General features: G+C 41.9%; 1 protein-coding gene across 1 annotated transcript in view; it reads left to right on the top strand.

Annotated features, from left to right (window-relative positions):
• Positions 1-25,558, top strand: part of LOC129044592 (voltage-dependent R-type calcium channel subunit alpha-1E) — a 334,968-nt gene that overhangs the window by 85,893 nt on the left and 223,517 nt on the right. The window contains exons 4-6 of the mRNA XM_063648347.1: positions 15,646-15,749; positions 17,077-17,229; positions 18,594-18,775. Of these exons, the coding sequence (XP_063504417.1) occupies positions 15,646-15,749; positions 17,077-17,229; positions 18,594-18,775 (439 nt within the window). The remainder of the gene's footprint in view (positions 1-15,645; positions 15,750-17,076; positions 17,230-18,593; positions 18,776-25,558) is intronic.

Genomic DNA, 25,558 nt, shown 5'->3' with positions numbered 1-25,558 from the left:
CAACATTGTATGTGAAAATATTGCCCTCATTTTGGGTCTGTACTTATAATAATTTCCTAAAGCTACTAAGTCAAAGAGAGTGAACATCTTCACTATCCTTATATGCCCATAGTCCAACAGCTCTTCAAAACCATTGCACCAATTCACTGCCCTAGTGGTGGCAGTTTAATAGGCATGACAGGCCATTGTGTTGTCTTAATTGGAATTTGTTTGATTATAATGCTATGGAACTTTTTTCATATAATTATTAAACAGTCTGTGTTTCTTCTTTTGTGAGTCATCCATCCCTTGCCTTTTTTGATGCTGGATTGACATAGAAATTTGCCATGGCTGTATCTCTACAGGATTAGTTCTAGAGTATGTGATGCTGCATGCCAGGATCAGCAGTTTACAGTATTTTCATACAATCTTAACTTGGTCTTAGCCTCGTTTCTTTCATTTTCAGAGGTCATGAGTTAATTTGCATAGCTGGCAAGGTAAAAATAACTTCGGAGTTGAAGAGAAAGATTTTTGCCCTCAAGTTAAACTTGGACACTGGGTGTCAGCACTTCTGTGAGAGGCAGACATCTCTCTGTTGTTCCTAATAAATAGAAAAAGGTTTTCTTTTAAATTCCTCTCTGAGAAAATGGCCATGCCACTTAGTTTCCCTATTGTGAGAGTAACCTCTTGATTCCTCTAACAACTCAGCATTTTATGTGTTCACAATGAAAGTACAATTAAAAGCACTTACTTCATGCTTGAATATCTCTATCAAATAGATTTGGGCAGCAAACAATTCCTGTATATAGGCACAATTCTTTTTTAATTATTAAAATTGCTTATATTTTATTTTATTCCAAATAGATGGTCTGGGATGTGATATGACTCAGAAGTACTAGAATGAATTTTGACTTAATAACTCTAAAAATAAAAAGCATTTTGTTTTCTCTGACAAATAGCTCTCGTTCATTTTGATGCTCGACAGACAGCTGATATTTTATAAAACTTTATGGTTGCCTCTTCATCAAGCACTGTAATTGTAGGTTTGTCTTCTATGCAAGTATGGGGAATTGGGTATTTTCTTTTAAATACTTGTCATCCTAGGAGGCGGATTGCCTATGCCTGTCATGCAAATCAATTTTTCAGGCATCATAGGCAGAACTAGGAAAGTAGAACAATGGAAAAATATATATTTTTGTCTAAAATTTATGGATCTGTGACTTGTCTGAGTTATTTGAGAAGGTTTTTATAAACTCAAACAGATTCTTTAAACCAGATATTTCCCAGACTGCCCAAAAAAGGGCCCCTGTCCCCCAATACCACACAACACTATGAGAAAGTAGAGTTTTATTGCTTGGGTTTTTCTTTTCCTGATACTTTGAAAGATCTCTTTGGCCAGCTTTCCATTCAGTGTTAACCCACACTCGTCAGTGTTTGATGTCGTGAGAAGAGGACTCTGGCTTGCTCAAGGATCATCAATCAGTAAATTTTTCAGTCTGCCAGAAGGGGAAAAGGAAGCATCATTTCAGTATCTTAGGGATTAAGACACTTCCTAAGATGACATCAAGAAAAAAGCTTGCACACTCTCTAATTGGTATACTGGCTCCATGCCAGTTACATAGTTTTGGGTTTTTCCTTGTTTTTCATGTACAAGGATACCTCAGGGAATGATTGTTTGGCTCCAGACCACTGCAATGAAACAAATATCTCAAGAAAGTCACATAAATTCTTTGGTTTTCCAGTGCATATAAGAGTTATGTTTACACTATAGTGTAACTTATACATATAGTATAGTCTATTAAGTGTGCAGTAGCATTATGTGAAAAAAATGTACATATCTTAAAAATACTTTATTGCTAAGAAATACTCATGATCATCTAAGCATTCAGCGAGTTTAATCTTTTTGCTCCTGGTAGATCTTACCTGGATGTTAATAGCTGCTGACTGATTAGGGTGCTAGTTGCCAAAGGGTGGAGTGGCTGTGGAAATTTCTTAAAATAAGGCAAGAACAAACTTTGCTGTATCCGTTGACTCTTCCTTTCATGAAATATTTTTCTGTTGCTTGTGATACTGGTTTATAGCATTTGTCTCACAGTAGAATTTCTTTCAAAATTGGAGTCAATTCTCTCAAACTCTGCTGCTGCTTTATCAATTAATTTCATGTAATATTATAAATCCTTTGTTGTCATTTTAACAGTGTTCACAGCATCTTCATCAGTAGATTTTACCTCAAGAAACTACTTTCTTTGCTTATTCATAAGAAGCAATTCCTACTGTGTAAGTTTAATGAGATTGCAGCAATTCAGTCACATCTTCAGGCTCCACTTCTGATTCTAGTTCTCTTGGTATTCTTACTATTCTTACCACATCTTCAGTTACTTCCTCCACTGAAGTTTTCAACTCCTCAAAGTCATACGTAAGAGTTGGAATCAACTTCTTCCAAATTCTTGTTTATGTTGGTCTTTTGACCTCTTCCTATGAATCATGAATGTTCTTAATGGCATGTAGAATGGTGAGTCCTTTCCAGAAGGTTCCAATTGACTGTGACCAGATCCATCAGAGGAATCATGATCTATGGCAGCTGTAGTCTTCTGAGATGTTATTTCTTAAATAGCATGACTTGAAAGTCGAAATTACTTCTTGATCCATGGACTGCAGAGTGGATGTTGTGTTAGCAGGTATGAAAACCACATTAATCTTTGTCTCCATCAGCGCTGTTGGTACACTGTCAATAAGCTGTAATATTTTGAAAGGCATCTTTTTTTTTCTGAGCAGATCTCAACAGTGGGCTTAAAATATTCAGGAAACCATGCTGTAAAGAGATGTGCTGTCATGTAGGCTTTGCTGTTCCATTTATAGAGCACAGGCAGAGTAGATTTAGCATAATTTTTAAGGGCCCTAGGATTTTTGGAATAGTCAGTGAACATTGGCATCACCTTAAGTCACTAACTGCACTTGCCCATAACAAGAGAGTCAGCCTGTCCTTTGAGGCTCTTATAAGTCTGGCCACACCAGTTATACCATCTTTCACTTTGGTTTCTTATCTAGATGGTATTATCTATGTAGAATAGGCAAGTGGGTTATTGTGAGTGACAGAAACCTAACTTGGACTAGTTTGAGCAAGGAGGTACTTTTCAGGGAAATGATGTTTCACAAAACTGCCACGCTGCAGGCAGAATTAGAAAATAGGCCTTGGGAACTGCAGAAATAGGGCTCCAGGTCCACCAGAATTCTTTTCTCTTTTCATTCCTTCTTGGCCCTGTAAGATTGGCTTTATTCTTCTCTCTCACTGTAGCCAGTTTTCTTCTGGAAGAGAAAACATGGATAGCGGCAGCTCTTGAGCCTTTTAGCTTATGGCTTCAGCTGCTTCAGAAGAGGTCAACCAAACTCTATTGGTCATAACTCCAAACATCCAGGGAAGGAACTTCCTGCCCCGATCCTGTTAACTGTGGCCAGTAGTACCATGTAAGAGCACTGAAATTTTTGGAAAGACCTTAGGGATGAAGTATTGTTGTCAGAGGAAAAGGAGGGACTGGTAGTAAAAACAATAGGTGTACATTCTTTGTGGGCAGTGCTGGATTATATAGCTAATCGTGGGACTTGGATACTGGAGTTCATTAGTGCATCTTGTAACAAGGCCAGTTTTGGGGGTGTGGCTCCCACATGGATAATTAGCTGGATCCTGGTCTTCAGCTGTGTCCCTCTCTATCCCTGACTAGCCATCTCACAACTGCTTGTTCCTGGTCCTGGGGGGTACCTGCGGAGAGAAAGTGTGTGGGTGGTAGATCAACAGAAATCCCTCACCACTACTAGAAAAACAACTCAAAGAACATGTATTTATGTAGATGATTTCTTATAATGTGGGATTTCCCTCTTCAGCAATTTTCCTTTGCCAACTCTCTGAAGCACAGTTTTGGTTAACATTCATGTGATGCTGCAGTCATAGGATACCATAAAGCTCTGCAGAGAGGCAACTCTGGTTGTCCTAGAGAATGCATTTATCAAATATATGTGCCTTTGGGATATATTACTAGCTATTAGCCATTATCTTTCGTAGCTTTTGAAAGCATTCCAAATTTGGAATCTAAATTTCTGGGTTTGAGTCTCAGCTTGATCATGTATTATCTCAGTGACCTGGGGCTAGCTAGTTTCTCTCTCTGAACCTTAATTCTCAAACTTATAAAATTGGGATAGTGGTACCTGTATGGAACAGGGCTATGTAAACTGTGAAACAACAATAAGAAATGTTTCTTTTTCTTTTTATCATCACCTGGGCCTGAATGACAGAGTTTTTCTCCATCTCTTGGCATTTCTCCTAGCTGTGTCTGAGTGAATAATCAGGGACTTTCTCAGAAAAGAGAAGGAATCCAGGACCATTGGTAGGAACTTGACCTTTGTTTCTATCATACTGAGGTTAAACAAACAAAACTCTTTATTTCTGTATTCTTCATCTGGCATCCTTTGGGGAACCTCTTCTAGAGGTTAAGGTGAGATGAAGGCTTCCTTTGGAGACATGTTTGGGCCAAGCTTTATGCTCTGAGGAGGTGTTTCAGGAAGAAAGCAGAAAGAGGAGCTGTATTTTCTCCCAGTGTGAATAGGGACTAATGTGAAACATATGCCATTGCCTTTAATAAGGCTATTAAGCATTTCTCAGTTTTGAAGGAACCTCTATCTGAGAGGTTCACCTATAGCAGTGGTTCTCAACTAGGGGTGATTTTTGCTTCCCAGAGGACATTTGACAATGTCTGGAGATATTGTTGGTTGTCATTGCTGGGTGAGGTGGGAGGGGGTTGGCAGGAGGGGTTGCCACAGGTATCTAGTGGTTAGAGGCCAGGGATGCTGCTAAATATACCACTACCACACATAAGGCAGCTCCCCACCACCGTCTGTCTGTCTCCAAACATCAGTACAACCTCTTCTTCTTAGTGTGGTGGTTTTGATTGTTGAGCTTTCTTTTGGTGGGGAAGGAGAGAGAGGATTTTTAGGCCATGATTTTTGTTCTCATCAAAAGGCATATATTGAGACGACTTCATACCCACTAGGATTTTTCTGAAATTTAATTAGGAATGCCATTTTAAATTCCAGAAGGGGTTGCCTTACTTTTGTTAAATAAAGTACTCTTTATTCCCTCCTAGAAATGGCACAGATCACTCTTGGAGAGGGCAAGGTGACTCTACTCCCCTTCTCATCCTCTTAAGAAATATCAGGGCTTCTTATCTGTTATATATTGTCTGTGGTCTTAGAAGAAAGTCCATGCTCCAGTTTGGCCATGAATTAACTCAGAGCCATATGTATTGAGCAATATACGCCACCAAGCTGTAAAACAAATGAACAAATGGAAAACAACAAAAGAAACTCCAAACCAACCAACCAATGAAAAACACATCAGAAACAGGTCACTGCCCCATAACAGTTTTGAAGTGTGTGTGAAAGAGGAGAGAGAGAGAGCTTTAAGACTGTCCATTCTGGAGCGCAGCAAGATGTTTTTGCTTTAGGTAGTATAAGAGGGAACAGATTCTCTTCTAGAATGCTGTGTTTGTGGTTCTTGGAAAAGCACAGCAAAACCTTTCAAGGCAAACTGTTTCATCATTCTGGGATAACACCAAGAAGCTGCATGGTGCTATTAAAGCAGCCATTCATGTTGGTCTGCCTTGTCTTCTGTAGAGGTGGGTTTTTTAAACTGTGGATCAGCTCCTTTGGAAGGTCATGAAATGAATTTAGTTGATTAAAACCTTAAGTAAGGAAGAACTGAAGAGAAAACATGAGTACATCACACAAATAAAGAGTACTGTTTAATGAAACATTATGTAATTTTATGTGTGTATATATATATACACATCTGGCTTGTGATGTAAAATATATTGCTTAATGTAGGCTATGATCAAAAAGGCTTGAAAATCACCACTTTCTATGCTTTTACCTTTGTTCTAGAACGTAGGTCAATTGAAGCCCAAAGTGTATTTTCTGTTTTAGCTCAGGGGCCTGAGTTTCATTACCTGCTTACCTGCTCATTCCTAAACCAGTCACTACCCAGGACAGTGGATGATTTGCTTACATGAATCTACATTCACCCGCAGGGAAGTCTGGAGAGCTGCCTGGCCTCCCCAGCATGCATGTTGTCAGGAAAGTCTGCTGCAGAGAAGGCAGCCAGCACAGCCGCCCCCGGAATGGCCTGTGGGGATAGAGAAAGTGGCATTAGTTTAGGTACAGAGACCAAGGTAAACACCCAGTTATGGCAACTGGGGCTGGGGCTTGGGGAGAAGGTAAAAGACCAATAGTTAATCAGGAAAATTCTTTTGAGCTCAGAGTAGCGGTGTGGTTAACCTGGTGTTCCATTGCCAAATTTAAGCCTGGAGTTCTTTGAACACTGCCCGGCTTGGTCCAAAACCTCAACATAGCCTATAAAGTTTTCCTTCTGTGACATTTCCCAGTCTCTCCAGACTCCGTTCATTCATTCATTCATTCATTCATTCATTCATTCATTCACTCGTTCATTTATTTTTTGAGACAGAGTCTTTCTCTGCTGCCCAAACTGGAGTGCAGTGGTGTGATCGTGATTCACTACAGCCTCTATCTCCTGGGGCTGAGTGATTCTCCCACCTCAGCCTCCCAAATAGCAGGGACTACAGACACATGCCACCATGCCCAGCTTATTTTTATTTATTTTTGTAGAGATTTGTAGAGATAGGTTCTTGTCATGTTGTCCACGCTGGCCTGGAAGTCCTGGGCCCAAGCAATTCCTCCAACTTGGCCTCCATTAAGTGCTGGGATTACAGGCGTGAGCCACTGTGCCTGGCCCTCTTCGGACTCCTTACTACCTACTCTCCCTTGATTCATTAGGTTTCAGCCACACCAGCCTTGTTTCAGTTTTTCAGATATGCTGGTTTCTTTTGTGCCTCAAGATCTTCTGTGCAGGCCTTTTTCTGCATCTGGGATGCTCTTCCCACATTGTTTCCTCTGACCTACTCCAGCTTCACTTTTTAGCTCATCTGCCACTTCCACGGTGAAGCTTCCTTCCCTGACCTTTCACTTATCATAATTGAGACCTATTTAATGTATGTCTCTTTCATTAAGTATCATGAGGACAGCCATGATCACCATCTTGTTCTCTACTGTAATGCTGGGGCCTGTTGCATGGCATATGGTCAGAAGTATCTCAATTGTAGAGTGAGTCTTGGGCTCTGGGATGGAGCTAAGCCTGATGGCATCAAGGGGCCCCGGCAGAGTAGGTGGGGAGGAAGAGGCAGCTTGCAGCCATCTGGGCTGGGCTTGACATCTTTTACACCTTTCCCAGCCTCGTCCTCTTCCGTCAGATATATTTTGGTCAAGTTGATTTTCTTTGGCTTATCTCTATGTGAACAGTTTAATACACGGGATGTTTTAAAAAATAAAGTGAAGTAAAGTCTCCAAAAATTGATTCCCAAATCAAATCACAGTTCAGTAATTTAAAAGAAATGGAGAGCAAAACATCATGTGTAATTCAGTAGATTTTTGATCATAATTACTTACACATGTGGCTACACCCCCTTCAATTTGGATATCCAATTATTAGGTGTCATGGGCAAAGTCACAGCTCCGTGGATGTGTCTGTGGATGAGTCCAACTAATCTGCAATTGGAAATGTATTAACACCCACTTCTCCTTGAGTGAAGGGCATTTCTAGAGCATTACTGTTGCATATTGTTCCAGAAGGAGCCATAGTGTGTGGAAATGGGAAAGATGGTTTCTGCCATCAAGGAGCTGGTTTTGAACTGAGTTACGAGGATCTAACTCATTAATGATCAGACCCATGTTCTAAGATATAAGAACTGTATGTAATTGGGAGTTAAACATAGAGCAGCTCTCTGGATGTTGAGAGGAAGGGAGATGGGTGTGAGCTACAGAAGCATAGCACCATCAGGGCAGGTGTTGGCTCACAGAGTTAGAGCCAGGAGGGGTCTGAGAGGTCCATTTATCTGATCATTTCATTTTATAGATAAGAAAACTGATATATTATTTCTCTTCTTCCTCTGTAACACTTAATTATTTTCTATGAGCCAAACTGTAGTAGACATTTTTTTTTTTTAAAGTTCTTTGTCATTCAGCTTCCCCAGTGGCACCAGTTTTCCCTTTTGGGAGGATTTTATTGTGTCTGTTCCTCGGGGGGAGTCTTGCTCACCTTGGAAGTGGTAGGGGATTTGGGTGCAGAGGGACTTAACCTTGACCACATGCTTCTTCTGACTTTACTCTTAAGCTGATGATGCAACAACAGCAAGACAGTTGATGTTTATATTCATACCAATAGCCACGGTGGCCTAAGAATCAGATTTCCCAGAATCTCTGACCTTTGCCAAGTGTATTAGTTTCCTATAGCTGCTGTAACAAATGACCACAAATTTGGTGGCTTAAAGCAACACGTGTATTTTCTTAGAGTTCTGGAAGTCAGAAGTCTAAAATTACTTTCACTAGGCTAAAATCCAGGGTCGTGCTTCCCATGTCTCCTCCCCGGAGGCTTTAGTTCATTTCTTTGCCTCTCCCAGCTTCTAGAGCTGCATTCTTGTGTTCTTTGGCCCTTGGGCCCTTCCTCCATCTTCAGAGCCAGATGCAGAATAACTTGCTTCTGTCCTTACATTGCCTTCTCTCTCTCTAGTCAATCTTCTGTCTTTTTCTTATAAGGGCACCTGTGATTGTGCCTCGAGTCCACCTGAATAATCCAGGCTATTCTTTCCACCACCAGATCCTTAATCCCATCTGCAAAGTCCCTTTTGCCATAACAGGTAACATTCACAGATTTCTCAATTAGGACCTGGATATCCCTGCCCCAACAAGGTTTCTGCTTTCCTCTTTTCCCAGCCTGGTCTTCCAATCTCCCCTCAATTCTGTGAGTTCCTGGAATCTTCTCAGTATACCTTTTTGGAGGGAGGGAGCTGATGGGTCTGCAGTTTAAGACAGTTGAAATCTGTTTCTGTTGTTTATGACCAGGAACCTCCATGGTAAATCAGTGCTATGTGCAGAACTTTACAAGCATTATTTTTTTTTAATCCTTGTTTTAACTTTCTTAGGAAGGCACTATCCCCTTTTTCCAGGTAAGAAAACTGTAGCTCAGAGTGGCAATTGCAAAAAGCCTGACAGCTAGTATAGGTGATGGAACTGGGATTTGAAACTAGCCAGTGTGACTGGAGAGCGTGTGCCTTACCCCTTTCTCAGAATCCTAGTTCAACTAGCTTCTGGTCTTAGACCTTTTCCAAGGAGGAAGTAGAATGTCATCTGGGCCCTGAGGTCTGAATCAAATTGTTTAGGCAGGGGAGAGAAGGCAAAGGAGAAGCATTCCAGGTAGGAGGGAGGCTGGAGACTAAGAAGTGAATCCAAGAGATTTAAAGGAAGGGACACAACAGGTAAAGTGGAATGACAGATAAAGGAACCAATCACATATGGAATGCTTTTGAATGGACACGCAACTCATTTATGTCAACTACCCATGGGAATGATATTCTGACTCAACTTTGTGTTGGAAATTCAGCTTGTATTAGGTCCCTTGCTGCCTCCTCATGGCCTCCTCATCACATGGGCTGGTTAAACATCTAACATCCTTTGCTAGTGTTAGCCTTTTCTCACAGATGCTGATGAAGAGCCTGTCTTTCAAAAACTTGACAAGGTTCTCTGTTGGTATCGATATGGGTAATTTCTGGAGCTTGGGAGACATCCTGGACCTAATGGTGAAAGACCTCTGGCTTGTGTCTCCTATCAGAAGAGAAACTGGAAATTTTTTTCTAGAGCTGGGGCAATGACTAAGAAGAGAGCTCTTTATCTGGTCTTTTCTGGTTACTACTTAAGTTTAACTGATAGATTTAGCAAATGAAAATATAAGACATCCAGTTAAATTTGAATTTTAGGTTTCGGATAAACAATGAATATTCCATGCATTGTACAAATATTGCACTAAAAATTATTTATCTGAAATTCAAACTTAACTGGGTGTCCTGCATTTTAGCTGGCAACCCTGAACCTATGACCACTGTTTCAGGGTATTTTCAGGCATGGACTTGTACAGTGAATGTGCCTGTGAAAGGTGATTATAGACCTGGATTGACAAGGAGGCTAGGAAAGAACCCCAAGGTCAAAGGGAATGCAAGGTTGGAGAATTCTTTGGGTGACTAACTTGGGGAGAGATGATTTGGTTCCCATTGCCCAGAGCATTGCCTCTGTCTTCTGTTCTGCTGTGCCACTGCACTATGGCCACAACGAGAAAGACTTGTGCTGCATCATCAGGATTGTATCAATCTCCATTCTCTTCCTGTTTGCTGACACCTAAAAGTAAAAACATTCAAAGTAGGGCTGAGCCATGATCTCTAACAGGAAATAGTTATTGAACTTGACTGTGTGCAGAACATGATACCTGTGCTGGTGGTGGTCAGAGGGCTGAGTGTACTCTCCAACTGTCCTCTGTTGCGGGGGCAAAGTGGGCATTAAGCACCCCTCTGTATACAGAGCTTTCCACCGGGCTGTGTGCCTATAGTGACAAAAGAAGTGGAAAACACACTTGTGCTCTTGAGGAGCACAGATATATGCCTCTTGGGACAGCAGAGAGCTTAGGCTTTTATTAACTCAAAATTGGAGTTATTCTCAGTGGCCCCACTCTGATTTTGTGTTGTGTGTGTCTCTCCATGTGTATATGTAGAAATATTGCAGCAATCGTCATCTGCCATTAAGCTACTTTTGTACGTAGTAATTAGGAGAGGTGCATGGAGTCTGGTCCTGAGAGTGAGACATGGCAAGTGATCTGTGGCGCTTGGTAATTTGTGGCCTTAGAATGAAGGGAAGAATGCTCACTTGCCTGTTTGGGAACCAAAACTAAAAAACCTTGGGTTTTTTTTAGCAACACACTGGACTAAGGAACAGTGGACCCTCCCAGCACTGGGCAAACATTACACAGCCTAATGGCAGGGTGGGGAAAGGACTGGCTTTGACATCAGAAGAGAACTGACTTTAACTCTTGATCTTGCCATTTATTAGCAATTTAATTTTTTCTGAACTTTGGCTTGCTCTTTTATGAGATGGAGACAATAGCAATATGAGGAAAATTGTGAAGATTTAATGACATACCATTTGAAAATGCTGACAGCAAGCACCTTGTATTTGTCACTGCGGTGTTTCCCATTCTCATGGCACTTTGTAACCAACTCTGTTATAATGCTTCATGGTGTGTTATAATTACTTCTTTTATGTGTCTGTCTACTTCCACTAGACTGAGAATCAAGGGCCATTTTCTACTCTTTACTTTTCCAGTAGCCTCCTGATTAAGCCCTGGTACTTACAAGGCCCATAGTTTTGCTGAGCTGTGTGTACTTCAATACTTAAGCTTTGCTAGAAGGCAAGTCTTTAACTTCTGAGTTTCCATTCTTTCCTCTTTCTCTCTAGCTCTCTTACTGAGAACTGGGAAGATCCCACGGGACAGGATCTGTCCAGTCCTCAGTAAGAGTCTTTCAAGAATATTACCATCTCAACACCAGTCAGAATGGTGATTATTAAAAAGTCAAGAAAAAACAGATGGTAGAGAAATAGGAATGCTTTTACACTGTTGGTGGGAATGTAAATCAGTTAAATCACTGGAAGACAATGTGGTGATTCCTCAAGGACCTAGAACCAGAAATACCATTTGACCCAGCAATCCCATTACTGGGCATATACCCAAGGGAATATAAATCATTCTATTATCAAGATACATACACATGTATGTTCATTGCAGCACTATTCGCAAAAGCAAAGATGTGGAATCAACCCCAATGCCCATCAATGATAGACTAGATAAAGAAGATGTGGTACATATACACCATGGAATACTATGCAACCATAAAAAGGAATGAGATCATGTCCTTTGCAGGGACATGGATGGAACTGGAAGCCATTATCCTCAGCAAACTAACACAGAAACAGAAAACCAAACAGTGCACGTTCTCACTCATAAGTGGGAGCTGAACGATGAGAACACATGGACACAGGGAGGGGAACAACACACACTGGGGCCTCTCATGGGTAAGTGTGGGGAGAGGGAAAGGGAGAGCATCAGGAGAAATTACTAATGCATGCTGGGCTTAATACCTAGGTCACGGGTTGATAGGTGCAGCAAACCACCATGGCACACATTTACCTATGTAACAAACCTGCACATTCTGCACATGTACCTCAGAATTTAAAATTTTTAAAAAAGAATATTAGAAGATCCTCATTAGACTCTAAATGCTTGAGGATAGAGTCCCAGTATTCTCCTGTGTACTCAAACACATGTATGTTTGAATAGTATCCCAGCTTGCTACCCTATTCTTCTCAGTAAGTTCTAGGATTTCCTTGATGTTCTCTCCTTTTGACCTTTGCTTCAACAAATTTATTAATTTCATCAGTGCAATTCAAGTTCAATTCATCAAGCCTTTATTGAGTGCCTTTTACTTGCCAGTCACTGGGCTAGGTTTTGGGGGTAGAGATGAGTAAAATGGTGCCTCCATTAGAGGTATTTCAGATTTAGTGGGAGAGACAGATGAGAAAACAGAATTTCTCTAGGATGTGGTTAGGGCAGTGATGGAGGTGGACACGTTATGGGAGCACAGAATAGGGCTATTATCCTTTATTGTCTTTTTCCTCTAAGAATCCCATTGTTGGCCGGGTATGGTGGCTCACACCTGTAATCCCAGCACTTTGGGAGGCTGAGGTGGGCGGATCATGAGGTCAGGAGTTCGAGACCAGCCTGGACAGCATGGTGAAACCCTGTCTCTACTAAAAATACAAAAATCAGCCAGGTGTGGTGGCATATGCCTGTAATCCCAGCTACTCGGGAGGCTGAGGCAAGAGAATCACTTGAACTCGGGAAGCGGAGGTTGCAGTGAGCTGAGATCGTGCCATTGCACTCCAGCCTGGACGACAGAGCAAGACTCTGTCTCAAAAAACAAACAAAAAAAGAATCCCATTGTCCCTGCTTTCTAACAGGTGAACGGGGAGCTGGCTGTCATTCCTGCCTCAAGGAGTATTGGAACGGTGGGAGTTAGGAAGCAGCCAGTGGCCAATGTGCATCAATTAAAGACCCAGTTGGTAGCCCTCCTGCACTGGAGGACAGAAAAGAACATTTTGAGGGCCAGGACAGCATGAGGCCACAGGCTGCATGGCCCTGGCTGCAGTGCGGTTGGGAGAATTTGGGGAGCAGGTAGTTTCAGCCAAAGACTAACTTGGTGACATGCACATACCTCATGGCTGGCTCTGTGAGACCCCTGCAACAAATGCCATCTTTTCCCTTCTCTCTTTCAAGTTACCTTTGCTTTTGTTCTCTTTCCCATTTCTCTGACATATGTTTCGCCCCCCAGTTCTTATTTATTTCCTTTCTTGTTTATATCCCTACATTTTCTTTTACTGCTCACTCTTCTATCATCTTATTCTTCTTTCCCTCTACCATTTTTCCCCTCTACATTTGAGCCTTCTTTGCCTTTGAATTTTATCTTTCTGCCTCTATCACCATGTTCTGAAACATAACTGTTAAACTCAGGGTTGGAGAGGAAATTTTCATTTCCAACAGGGCTGTTTATGATATGAGAAGAGTGTCTCGTGTATCTGAGTATCCTAGGAAATGGAAGTCTAATTTCTAACTCATATTCTGCATACTGTGTTTGAAAGACATCATCGTGAAAGGAGAGTCTGTCACCTGGGCAGCACAGGAGACTGTGCTGTGCACCTTACCTTTATTACAAGAACCAGCCAAACAATGATTCTTCTTTTTTGTGGTTCTCTATCTCCACACCTATCCTTGAAGTTTCTCTTTATCTCTCTCTTTCTCTTTTTCTGTTTCTGTCATATTTTTCAGTTCTGGTTTCCATGTTGCTTCTTGTTCTTTTTTCTCTTTAGTCCTTCCCTACTTATTAGAAATTATATGACCCCCTCCTTAATGTCTTTCCTTGGCCTTGGAAGATAGAGTCAAAAGGAATGTGGAAGACTCCACTGCCCCAAGTCCCCCCGTTTCTGACGATGGCATGGAAGTGTGACTCAGGAGAGATGGGTAAGTTTCAGAAACCTTGTCTAGCTCTTGAGATTCTTTATGAGTAGGATTTCTTTCTGCTTCTTATTTTTAGGTAGTATGAACGTAGACTCAGAGAGTCTTAAAGTTGACAGGAATCACTACTGGTTATTTAAATAACCTTCACCCCATGTAGGATCCCTCTTTATTTCCTAATGATGCTCTACAGGTAGCTCCCGGATACTTGGAGTTTTGGGAAGGGTGCCAGCACATGAAGCCGTCCGCTTGGCTGTTGGCAGCACTAATTATGTCAGTTACCGCTTGCGATTCCGTTGTCCTGGTCTGTATGATTTGTACCTAATGATTGTACGTCTGCTTCCGAGGGCCATAGGGCATGCACTTTCCATACAGTTCTTTTTCTGAGATTGAAGACATGTCAAATATTGAAGGAACTTCAGGTACCTTCTTTAATACTTGAACTATTTCAGAGAGGTTCCATCAGAAATAAATAAAACAAGCCATTCTTGCCACCCTTTGACTATAGAGGAACCCAGTTTTCTGAATGCCTCCTTTCCTGATGGTTCTGAGTAGCTGAGATTGTTCTGGAGGGATTATGAGGGAGAAACTTCCTTTCATTCTTCACAGAAAGAAGAATAAAATGAGCAAGTTTTAAATTAAGATTTTATTAATATATTTTATGTATTAAGCTTTGCATTAGCCACAGTGCCTGTGTGTACATTATAGTTTATAGAACACTCTTAATATTAAATACCATGTCATTTTATTTTTATAACTAGACCACGATACCCCCTTATTTTAAAGATGACAGAAGTGGGGTTCATAGAGGTTGAGAGACTTGTGTTGAGTCACTCCATTCTCAACAGAATGAGTCAGACTTAAACTCAGTTCTTCTGCTCTTAATCTTCTGCTGTGTCTTTCATAAATACATATATGTCCTTGTCTTTCCAAAGTCCCTGCAATGTCATGAGATTATAGGAAATAAGTTGTCTCCTTGGTGTACACAATCTAATAGAATTATGGATTTGTATGTGTGTGTAGTTCTGGATTTGGCTGTGGAACATGGAAAAATAGAAAGGAAGAAATCCAATTAGGGTCAAAGAGTGGTTTTGTGCAATTATAAAAATACTGATACTATGTGAAGACCATTGAAATTCTTCTCCAGTTGCAAGCATCAGCGTAATTGATTTGTTTGGTAAAAATTCTAAGTGTCAAGGTAGAGATGAGTGAGTTACTCTTTTACTGCAGTTAATCCAGAGAAATTTCCTGAAGGAGATAGACAGGGGAACCTAAGAAAATTTTGAAATAAAAAAATACAAGGACCTGGTGGGTTGGAAAGAGGGGAAGGAGTTGAAACAGGGCAGAGAGGAGAAAGGGGACAAGGTTTGGGGACAGGAATGGGACAGATGTTGTGGACCTTGTGTTTTGCTTGGGATTTGGAACTAGGGTTCTGGTATGATGATAAGTTTTCCTCTTTGCAAAGTAAAACCCAGACGGCTAAATTTAATTCCACTTGGAGCCACTGGTGATTCACCCAAGCTCAGGTGCACCCACATACAGCTGGCGTCAGCGCTGTGTGCTTTCCAGGCTGAGCTTGCCTCAGCCCCGCTTCCTGAATGGAACAAGAGGGGAAAACCAGAATGGTAACCTTGACTCTTCTGTGTCTCTGTCTGCAGCATCCTGGCCACTGCGGGAACTCACTTCAATACTCATGTGGACCTGAGGACTCTCCGGGCTGTGCGTGTCCTGCGGCCCTTGAAGCTCGTGTCAGGGATACCTAGTGAGCATCTGCCATTCTTTCTGCTCTGCTAAGAACTTTCTTGATGTGTCCTCAGCTGGATCCAGGTCTAAGGGAATTTGGGATAAACAAACAATATTCCTCCTGGGAGGAAGCCTCAGTGGTAATAAATAGTGGAGATGGAGCAATCTGGCATAACATTTTACTTTACATTTAACTTTTTGCAAATATAAAAGATAATAGAAAATCTTTACGGAAAATGTGGAAAGTAAAGAAAACAACAAAAAAGAAAAGTGCTGTTTATCTTATCACTCAGAAATCACTTTTGTTAAAATTTCAGTATTTTTCATTTTTCCCCTGTGCATTTTAATATAATTGAAATCATTATGTATATTGTAGTTTTATATCCTGAAATAAGTATTTTATTTTCCTAACCTTAAAAATTCTTGGCTGAGTGCGGTGGCTCACGCCTGTAATCCCAGCACTTGGGAGGCTGAGGTGGGCGGATTGCTTGAGTTCAGGAAGAGTTCGAGACCAGTCTGGGCAACATAGTGAAACCCCATCTCCACAAAAAATAAAAAATCAGCTGAGCATGGTGGCTCACACCTGTAACCCCAACACTTTGGGAGGCTGAGGCAGGCGGATCGCTTGAGTTTGAGACCAGCCTGGGCAACATGGTGAAACCCCATCTCCACAAAAAATAAAAAAAGTAAAAAAAAACATAGCTGAGCATGGCAGCTCACTCCTGTAGTCCCAGCTACTCAGGAAGCTGAGGTGGGAGGATCAATTGGGCCTGGGAGGCCAAGGCTGCAGTGAGCCAAGATCACGCCACTGCACTCCAGCCTTGGCGACAGACTGACACTCTGTCTCAAAACAAAAAAATTCATATATGTGTTATGATTTATTTAGCCATTTTTATGTTTTATGTTGCTGGATGGCATAAAAAATAAAAATAGGCTATTTCCAGTTTTTTCCAACTATAAATTGCTGCAACAAACACCTTTTTACTTAAATCTTTATTCAAATCTCTGTTTTCTTGGCTAGAATCCTAGAAGTGCAATGTGTGGGTCAAAGGATATGGCATTTTCTAAATAGTGCTTGTACTAATTGTGCTTCCCCAACAGGGACTGAGAATTGGGTCTGAGATAGAGTGAATGGGAAGATGAACTTTGTCCCAGCTCTTGAAGGATTTACAGCCTAGCAAAGCTGGGCCTAATTTCCTTTAGGAAAGGAGCATATTCTAATAAATTTGATCTATCAGAGGCAGAAGGCAGCATGGATGAAACCAATGAGGGAATTAAACTAATCCTGCCCTATCAGATGGTGCTGAGGGATGGCTGCATTGGTCATTGTCTGTCCTTCCTTCTAGGCCTGCAGATTGTTTTGAAGTCCATCATGAAGGCCATGGTACCTCTTCTGCAGATTGGCCTTCTGCTCTTCTTTGCCATCCTGATGTTTGCTATCATTGGTTTGGAGTTCTACAGTGGGAAGTTACATCGAGCATGCTTCATGAACAATTCAGGTAGGGTTGTTCTTTTCTGTCTTCTCCTTTTCCCTTCTCCCCTCTGTTAACTGGGGTAATTTCAGGGCACTTGGAGGCTCATTGGAAAAGTATGTCCTATTCCGATCCTGGAATTAGAATCAGAAGCTTCTAGTCAGCAGCCTTTTGAGGCACAGTCAACCGAGACTAGAGATCCTCACTTGACATTAATATTGCAAAGCAAATACGTAGTTGGAAGATTTCAAGTATATGGTCTTGGCTCCCCTATCCCACGGCCAAGGGCCATGGGAATGAACTTGAAAAGCCATCTGTCTGAGCCAGGCATAGTGGCACCCACCTTAGTTCCAGCTACTCCCTGGAGGCTTAAGCAAGAGGATTGTTGAAGCCCAGGAGTTTGAGGCCAGCCTGGACAACTAGTCTGTCTGTCCCTATCTCTCTGTCTACAAAAAGAAAAAAGCACCACCCCTCTGAATATCTGAATTCACCCCTTGACTCTTTGTACAGCAGTCTCTGACTGAATAAATAAGTACTTTTTGTATAGTGGCCTCTCTGGCCCACAGGCTGGTGAGATCTAGGAGTCCAGAGTCAGAGTTGGGTCCCTCCGGATCTGTGGAGACATTTTCCCTTCATGATCCTTCTCACCATCTTCTTGCTCTCTGTTTTGACCCACATGTGGTGTGGAAGAACTGAGGGAGCTCTGAGCTTGGTTTGCAAGTGTGCTTGGGAGATTGTTAGGGTACACAACCCCAAATTCTCATATCTTTGTATTTCATTTGTTCTTTTCAAGTTGAGTTGAGTATCCTAGGAGGAAAGGAGATGGGAGGCAGCCTGAAGAATTCCAAATAGGTACCATGCTTTTTATGAAAAGAACCTTAAAAGAACACCTTCCACCTTGGATTTCTATTTTTTATTTTTATCTTTTATTCAAAACCAGGAATCCATGCTGGAAAAACAAGGAGTTAAACCCCCCTAAAAGGATCATAGTTTATAACTGTCCCCAAGAAACCCAGGAAGAACTCAGGGCTCATCCTGGAGTCTGAAGCCAGAAAATCTCACTTTGCCTTTCCTTCAAAGTGTGCCATGTGATTGAGTCCTCTTAATTCCTGTGGTACTTCAGGTGAGGGTAGAGGATGAAGCTTGCAGAGAGTAGGGGACCATGTGGAGGAGAGGCTCCCTTTTCAGGAGACTGGGAAACATTGGATTGAACACATGATATGTGAGCTGGGAGGTGCAGAGAGGCCAGGGAGGAGAGGGAGCCTGAGACAAAAAAGGGCAGGCCGCTTTCCATGGGGAATGGAATTGCTTGCCTGTGGCTTCCTGGGGTCATTTCCAGCTCATGTGAAACACCATGTGATTTATCCCCTACCCTCCAAATGTGTCTGCAGGTATTCTAGAAGGATTTGACCCCCCTCACCCATGTGGTGTGCAGGGCTGCCCAGCTGGTTATGAATGCAAGGACTGGATCGGCCCCAATGATGGGATCACCCAGTTTGATAACATCCTTTTTGCTGTGCTGACTGTCTTCCAGTGCATCACCATGGAAGGGTGGACCACCGTGCTGTACAATGTGAGTAGAGCTGGTGGGGACCGGGAAGGAGGAGGGAAGAACCCTGGATGGAGGCTTCTGTGGTTGTTTGGCCTGGCTAGTCTGGGGACAGGGAGGGCTGTGGATATAGGTGTATTGGGGTGGGAGGTGAAGACTCAACTGGGATAAGCCTTAGCAGTTCATAACCCTCTTTTATCTGGCCTCTTGCTAAGTACAAGTACACAGCTTCTTAATACGATTAGGAAATTACATCCTATGTTGGATAGATGAACAAATTAGTTAAGTCAGATCAACTTAATAGTTACAGAATATGTTGGTTGGACATGGTGGTGGGGTATAGTGAAGGGTACTAATGTGTAATACTGGCTGCCCAGTAGAATTAGCTGGAAGCTTAAAAAATTTTATCACCCCCTCAGGATCTGGGAGAATTTACTAAAAAAGAACAAGAAAAGAAAAAAAAATTATACCAACTGGGCTCCATCCCAAACCAGTTAAGTAGGAATATTTAGGGGTGAAGGTCATTTTAGAAAAGTCATTGACTTTTCTAAAAAGCTTCCTATCTGATTCTTGTATGTAGCCACTGTCAAGAACTACTGCATTACACACACATAAAAAGCATGCTTAATTGTGAGATTCACCAGGGATGCTTGTTGAAAATTCAGATTCATAGGCCCCTTCTTTGGAGATTCTAATTTTGTGTAGCTTTGTATAGCTAGTGAGCTGTGCTTTTTTCAAGTGCCCTGGTGATTCATATGAACAGACATGTTGAGAAGGCTCTGAGTTGGTCTAGCTTCCTGTCAGGGATGTTGGGGATTGCTGCATGGGGACATGATCATGAAGTCTCTTCCATCTTCGAGAGTCTAATTTTAATAAGTTATCAAAGGCTTGGTGCAGACTCTATGCTCAAAAATGAGAGTGAGTTGAGGTATGTGGTTTGATGTACATGGATCCTAGGTGGGTAAAGCAGTTTGGGCAGGTGCTTTTGAAGGACTGTACCCTTATCTGCATTCAGCCAGCCCACCCGAAAACAGTAACTTTGGAATGATCATGCCTCTTATGTATGCTCCCACCGTCTGCCTTTACCTTAAGGTGCCCTCTGTTTCCTTCAGTTCTTCTCTAGATCTTTTTAGCCTGATTCTATCTGTATAAAACTTATTAGGTGGAACATAAGGCGGCTTATACAAAGCACCCTTTAGAAAGAGCTTTGGATATAATTTACACTGAAGGGAAAGGAAATGCTGTGTCTCCGAAGAAACTCGACTAGACTATAATGCCCAAAGAGCAAGGATTGTGTAAGGCCTGTACAAGGAAGTACTTAGTAGAGGTCCATTGCTAACCTGGATCCATTCCCATATAGGATGAGCAAGGCAGGACTGAAGCTCAGTCACTGGCTATTATGCTAAAGCTCTAAAGGGCAGTGAAGCTAAAGCTAAAGCTATTATGCTAAAGCTCTAAAGGGCAGTGAAGAAGTTCCAAGGACCAGCTTACACCCAGCAAGCCCAGGGATGATGTGTGACCCAGAAAGCCCTGGAGGACACTCTGCAGTTCTTACCAGCTGTGGGAGGCAGCAGGAAGGAGGGGAGGGAGGCAAGGTTGATGAGTGCAGTCACTCCTCATTTGAGATGTAAAGGTTGTCTTGAGGCCATGCCACTCAATTTAGCCAGGTGCCTCTAGGAATTGCAGCACTAGCCCTGTAGTGGCTGGTGTCACATGTAGGGCTTTGAGAGTGATGCATTTCAATTATATGTGTAGACTCACCTAAGTGATGTGATAAATGTGTTGAAAGCCTGAAAGGAGAAGTGTTGCATTTGAGGATACAGGCGTGATTGTTGGTCCTCTTTAGCCAAGATTCAGATGGTACTGAGAGGAGAAGGAGCACAGCTGAAGAACCACTCATTATTTTTTCTTCATTAGTTTCTTTGTTCATTCCTTCATTCTTTCAGTGTTTATTAACTGAGCATCTATTATATGCCAAGCACTTTCCTAGGCACTAGGGAAATGGGGAGAAAAAAATACCATGATTCCTGCTATCATAGTGCTCTCTTCAAATCCCTATCTATCTCCAGTTACCTGTCAACCATAGGTTTAGAAGTTACACACAGGCAGAGATCTTGCTCCTCTCTCCAGTTTTGCTCACTAAGGAGGGAAGGAGGCGATCAAGTTGCAGATACTCTGAAACCTTTTATTGCATGGGTGTCCAGGGCCCACAGACTCACATACTCTGACTTCCAGCCTGTCAGTCATTGAACTTGAGTTTACTGAAGGCCTCCTGCTATTCTGATGGCTGGATTTAGGGCTAGAGGGACTGTCACTCAAAGACTATCTACCTGTTTGGACTGTCTGCTACCTGTTTGGACTGTTCCTACACACACACACACACACACACACACACACACACTTATATACACTGGTTGCATACCACGAAGTTAACTACAAATGACTAGTCAGCTTAGTATTATAAATACATGTATACATATATGTGTATGTGTTTCTGCGTATAGAAAAATGACTAAGCATCACCACAACCACCACCAATAAGATGCAAATATAAATATAACTGTATTGATTTTCCTTTCTACCACTCCTCATTCTGGGAAGGTCCAGTTCACCCAGCTGCTGGATTTGTTCATGAAGAGCACTAAGAGAGGGGGATCCCCTATTTCCCAGCCCTATGCACCTTCTATTCAGTGGTGCAACAAACATGTAAGATTTATTGTTGTTAGTTACATCCAAACCAGTAGGAGAATCTTCAGGTTTACCCAATAGGAAAAAGCTCTCAAGCATGTGGGCTCAGTTTAACCTTTTTATATGCAATGTAAATGCTTCCCTCATGTTTGCCTCCCTTTTCTGTAGCACAGACTCTTCCTAGATGCCTCCCTATGACCTTGTGTTGCTCTGCCATTGATTACTATTAACTTCATTTGCATGTGGCTTTTCTCATTATAATGAATTGTAAAGGGGAGGGTTCCCATTGTCAGGCAACCTGGAGTCACCTGTGCTTCATTTAGTCTCTATCCAAATGTCAACTGCTTGGTCAAACTCCAACTATATTCTTGGCTTCCCTCCCTCCTCTGGTGGAAGGAATGCAAAATTGTCTACAGTTCTGGCTGTTGCTACCTGTTTGCACTGTCTCTCCCAAAGGTCTCCTCAACTTGCAAACTCTCTACTTATTTCTCCTAACCTGATAAGTATGTCTTCCACAGTACAATGTGTTCTCCTTCTGATCAATGCTCTTCATTCAACAAATGTTACTGTGGCTCGCTAACCCTCTTCACCTGGGCTGGAGGTGGCTGAGAGAAGTGACTTCTGATTCTGATCTGAGTCTTATTTCTCTTTGTCATTATAGTTTTATGTTATCTGCTGATTCAGTTAGCTCTTTATTGTATCAGGACTAATTCCCAGATTGCAGAGGTTCCCAGTCCCTGTCTGCAGTTACTCACATCTTTGCTCTTGAAGTCTAGTATGTTTCAAGCTTCATTTGTATTTCTGTAGTTGGAGTGATTTCTCCTTACTTACTGTTGATAAACTCATGTAGAGGCACAAATTTCTTGGAGTTGTACTGTTTCTGCAGCTTTGCAGGTATGCTTTCCGCATCTGTTGTGACTACTTAAGATGCTCCAAGCTGCTATGGTGGAAGGGGTTTTTATGGACTTCATTGGCTTTTGGCAAGAAGAGGCAACTTAAAGTCTGGGTGCTTTCTGAGAGTCTTCCCAACTCCTCAGAAATCTTTTGGTCTATCAGCGATGACTGTGGCTCTCTTTTAAGTTGCCTTTTCACAGCTGCATATAGTCAGGATTTATTAAATGGTTAACAGCTATTCACTTTCTGTCTCATTGAGATTTTGCTTTATGTTCATCTATGAGCATGGTGAGGCATAACATCCATCTCGCAGTTGATGAAAAACTACCATTCTCTTTATGAAGTTCCTCTGATTTTGTGGTATTTACAGAGAATGCTTTGGGTTTTGAGATCCATGAGACTAGGGAATGTGGCTTCCATCTTTGCTCAGTCTTTTCCTACCACCTCCTCCACATTATAGTAGAACTACTCAAAACTAATTTGACAAATAGGTGGCAGGAATCTATGATTATCTTATGGTGCTAGAGTGATAAGATGAACCAACTGACCTAGGATCAGGTGTATAGTTCCTAAAATTTGTAGACACTGTAATTGTGACTGGTATTGTAGATACTGTAAGTGTTACTGTAATTGTAATTGGTATCCAGGATCAGTCATGCTCTGGAATAAACTGCTTCCCCCCCACCCCCAACAACCCCATCTGGACTGCCCTGTTCTTATGTCCTTGCATGAGTCTGGGATCCTGTAATATAGGTGATACTTGGAATTGGATACTAGTATCTGTTCATCTGTTACTTATCCATAGAGGGATTGGTAAGTGGATCTTGGAAGTTACTGTTCTTTTTCCCATGACGGCTGGGAGGTGAGGTGTGTGTGCTTAGTGAGGAGCTATAATAACTTCCTTTTAATTGGCAGAACACCTTGCCTGTCAGGCTTTTCATGGAGAGGAGAGAGTAGAGGGAGAGGGAAACTACTTCCTGAACTCATAGTAAAGGCTTTTCCCCTCTGTTTACATTCATACATAAGTATAGGTTCGTTCACTAACTCATTCATTCACCAAATAGTTTTTAAGTGGCTATTATGTGCCAAATACTGTTCTAGATGTTGGTGATACAGTAGAGAGTAAAACATAGGAAAGTCCCTGCCCTCATGGAACTTATATTCTAGTGGGAAAATGCATATAGAACGTAAGGAAAACATATGATATATCAGATAGTGATAGATGCTGTGGAGAAAAAAATGTGGGGAAAGGGAGAACTTCGTTGCAATTTTAAATGGAGATGTCAGGAGGACCACGTTGAGAAGATGGCATTCGAACAAAGACTTGAAGTGGGTGGGTGAGGGAGTGGGCCATGTGGTTATCTGGGGGAAGAGTCTCCTGAGTCCCAGATAGCTGGGCCAGCAAGTGCAGAGATCCTGAGTTGGGGACGGGCTGGGTGTATTTGAAGAACAGCAAAGAGCACAGTGGGTTGGATTGCAGTAAGTGAGGTGGAAAGTAGGAGATGGAATAGTTAGTCAGATCATGTGGAGCCCTGAAGGCCATTATACAGACTCTGGTTTTTACTCTGAGTGAGATGGGAAAGCAATGGAGGGTTTTGAGGAAAGGAGTGACATGACCTGACTTGTGTTTGAAAAAGGATCACTCTACCTCCTTTGGTAGAGCAAACGTAGAAACAGGGAGTCAAATCAAGGTTATAGCAAGGATATTAAAAAAATGATAGAGGCTTGGGCCAGGGAGGTAGCAGTGGAGGAGGTGAAAAGTGGTTGGATTCTGCATATATTTTTAGGTAGAGCTTATGGGATTCTTCGACGGATTGAATATGAGTTTGGGAGAAAGCAGCAAGAAGAGTGGAGTTGCCATTAACTAAGCTGGGGAAGAACACAGGTAAAGTATGTTGGGCGGAAGAGGAGAATTGAGTTTGGATGTGTTAAAGTTGCCATGCTTATTTGATATGGTAGTATAGGGAAGGAGGTGAATAAATGAGTTCATGGTAGAAGGCTTGGCTGGAGAAATAAATTTGGGAGTTTTCAGTGTATAGATGGTAAAGTATTGAGACTGGCCGAAACCACCAAGGAAGTGAATATAGACAGGGAAGAGAGGAGATTCCAGGACTGAGTTCTGATGTTAAGGTGAAGAGAAAAACGGTTATCGGCAAAGAAGACTGAGAAGGAGCAGTAGGGAGGTGAGAGGAAAATTAGAAACCTGGTGTCCTGGGGCCAAGTGAAGAGCACGCTGCAGAGGGAGAAAGTAGAGGATGATCAAGTTAGTTCTCTGAAGAAGTGTTTTTCCTATCATATGATTATTCAGTTAAAAAAGGTTATTACTAGAGTATCTTGCAAGTGATTTCTTGGTCATTTGTATAAATTCATCCACAGATTCTCTTGAATTCACATTCATATTTACTCTTTCAAAAACTCTTATCTATATGCTTTGCCCTTTTGAATCAAATGCTTCAGATGGGTCAAGGAAGGTGAAGGCTAAGAACCACTGAATGCCAGGAGCAGTTTGAGTGGAGTAGGAAGGATTTCAGAGAGCAATGGAAACAGCATGGAAGAATTAACACTTACATGCTGATGGGAATGATCCATTTGAGATAAAAATTATTGTTGATGAAGTAGAGGGAGGAGAATTGGTGGAGTGATTTCCTTGAACAGGTGTGTGTGTGTGGTGTGGGGAGGTCTAGACCACAGATGCAGGGCTTGGCTTAGATAGGAGCTCTAATCATCCATTCATAGTACTAGGAGTAGAGGAAGAACAAGTGGCTGCAGAGGCTGGTACGTGGGTAGATGTGGTGTTGGAATCTTGTAGAAATTCTCTTATTGCTTCTATTTTCTCAATGAAAGAGGAAGTAAGGTCATCAGCTGAGGGTGGGAGGAGGAAAATGTTGAAAGTTTGAGTAGAAGGTATAACATAGTTTTCCAGAAGACTGAGGGAGTAAGTGGAGTAGGAAATGCATTGGGTTGCTGGGCAGCTTTATGGACTCACTTGGAGTCAGTTGTGATGAAGTTCAAGTGAGACTAGTGAGCCTCGTGTGTTTGGTCACATTCAGCAACTGAATCTCAGGTGGGAAGTAGGTGGAGATTTGGCTTTTGTGAGAATAGTTTTGCCAGGTGAGCACAATAAAATGAGAGAAGATCAAGAGAGTGACTATAACATAGCCATGGAATTTGAGCTGGATAAAGAGCAAAGAGGTGGGTGAGAAACCGTGAAAAGGGAGGAGAGTA

This window comes from Pongo pygmaeus, chromosome 1 (genome assembly GCF_028885625.2).
Source record: "Pongo pygmaeus isolate AG05252 chromosome 1, NHGRI_mPonPyg2-v2.0_pri, whole genome shotgun sequence".
In the NCBI taxonomy this organism is placed as follows: Eukaryota; Metazoa; Chordata; class Mammalia; order Primates; family Hominidae; genus Pongo; species Pongo pygmaeus.
This window is presented reverse-complemented; position numbering and strand designations above follow the sequence as displayed.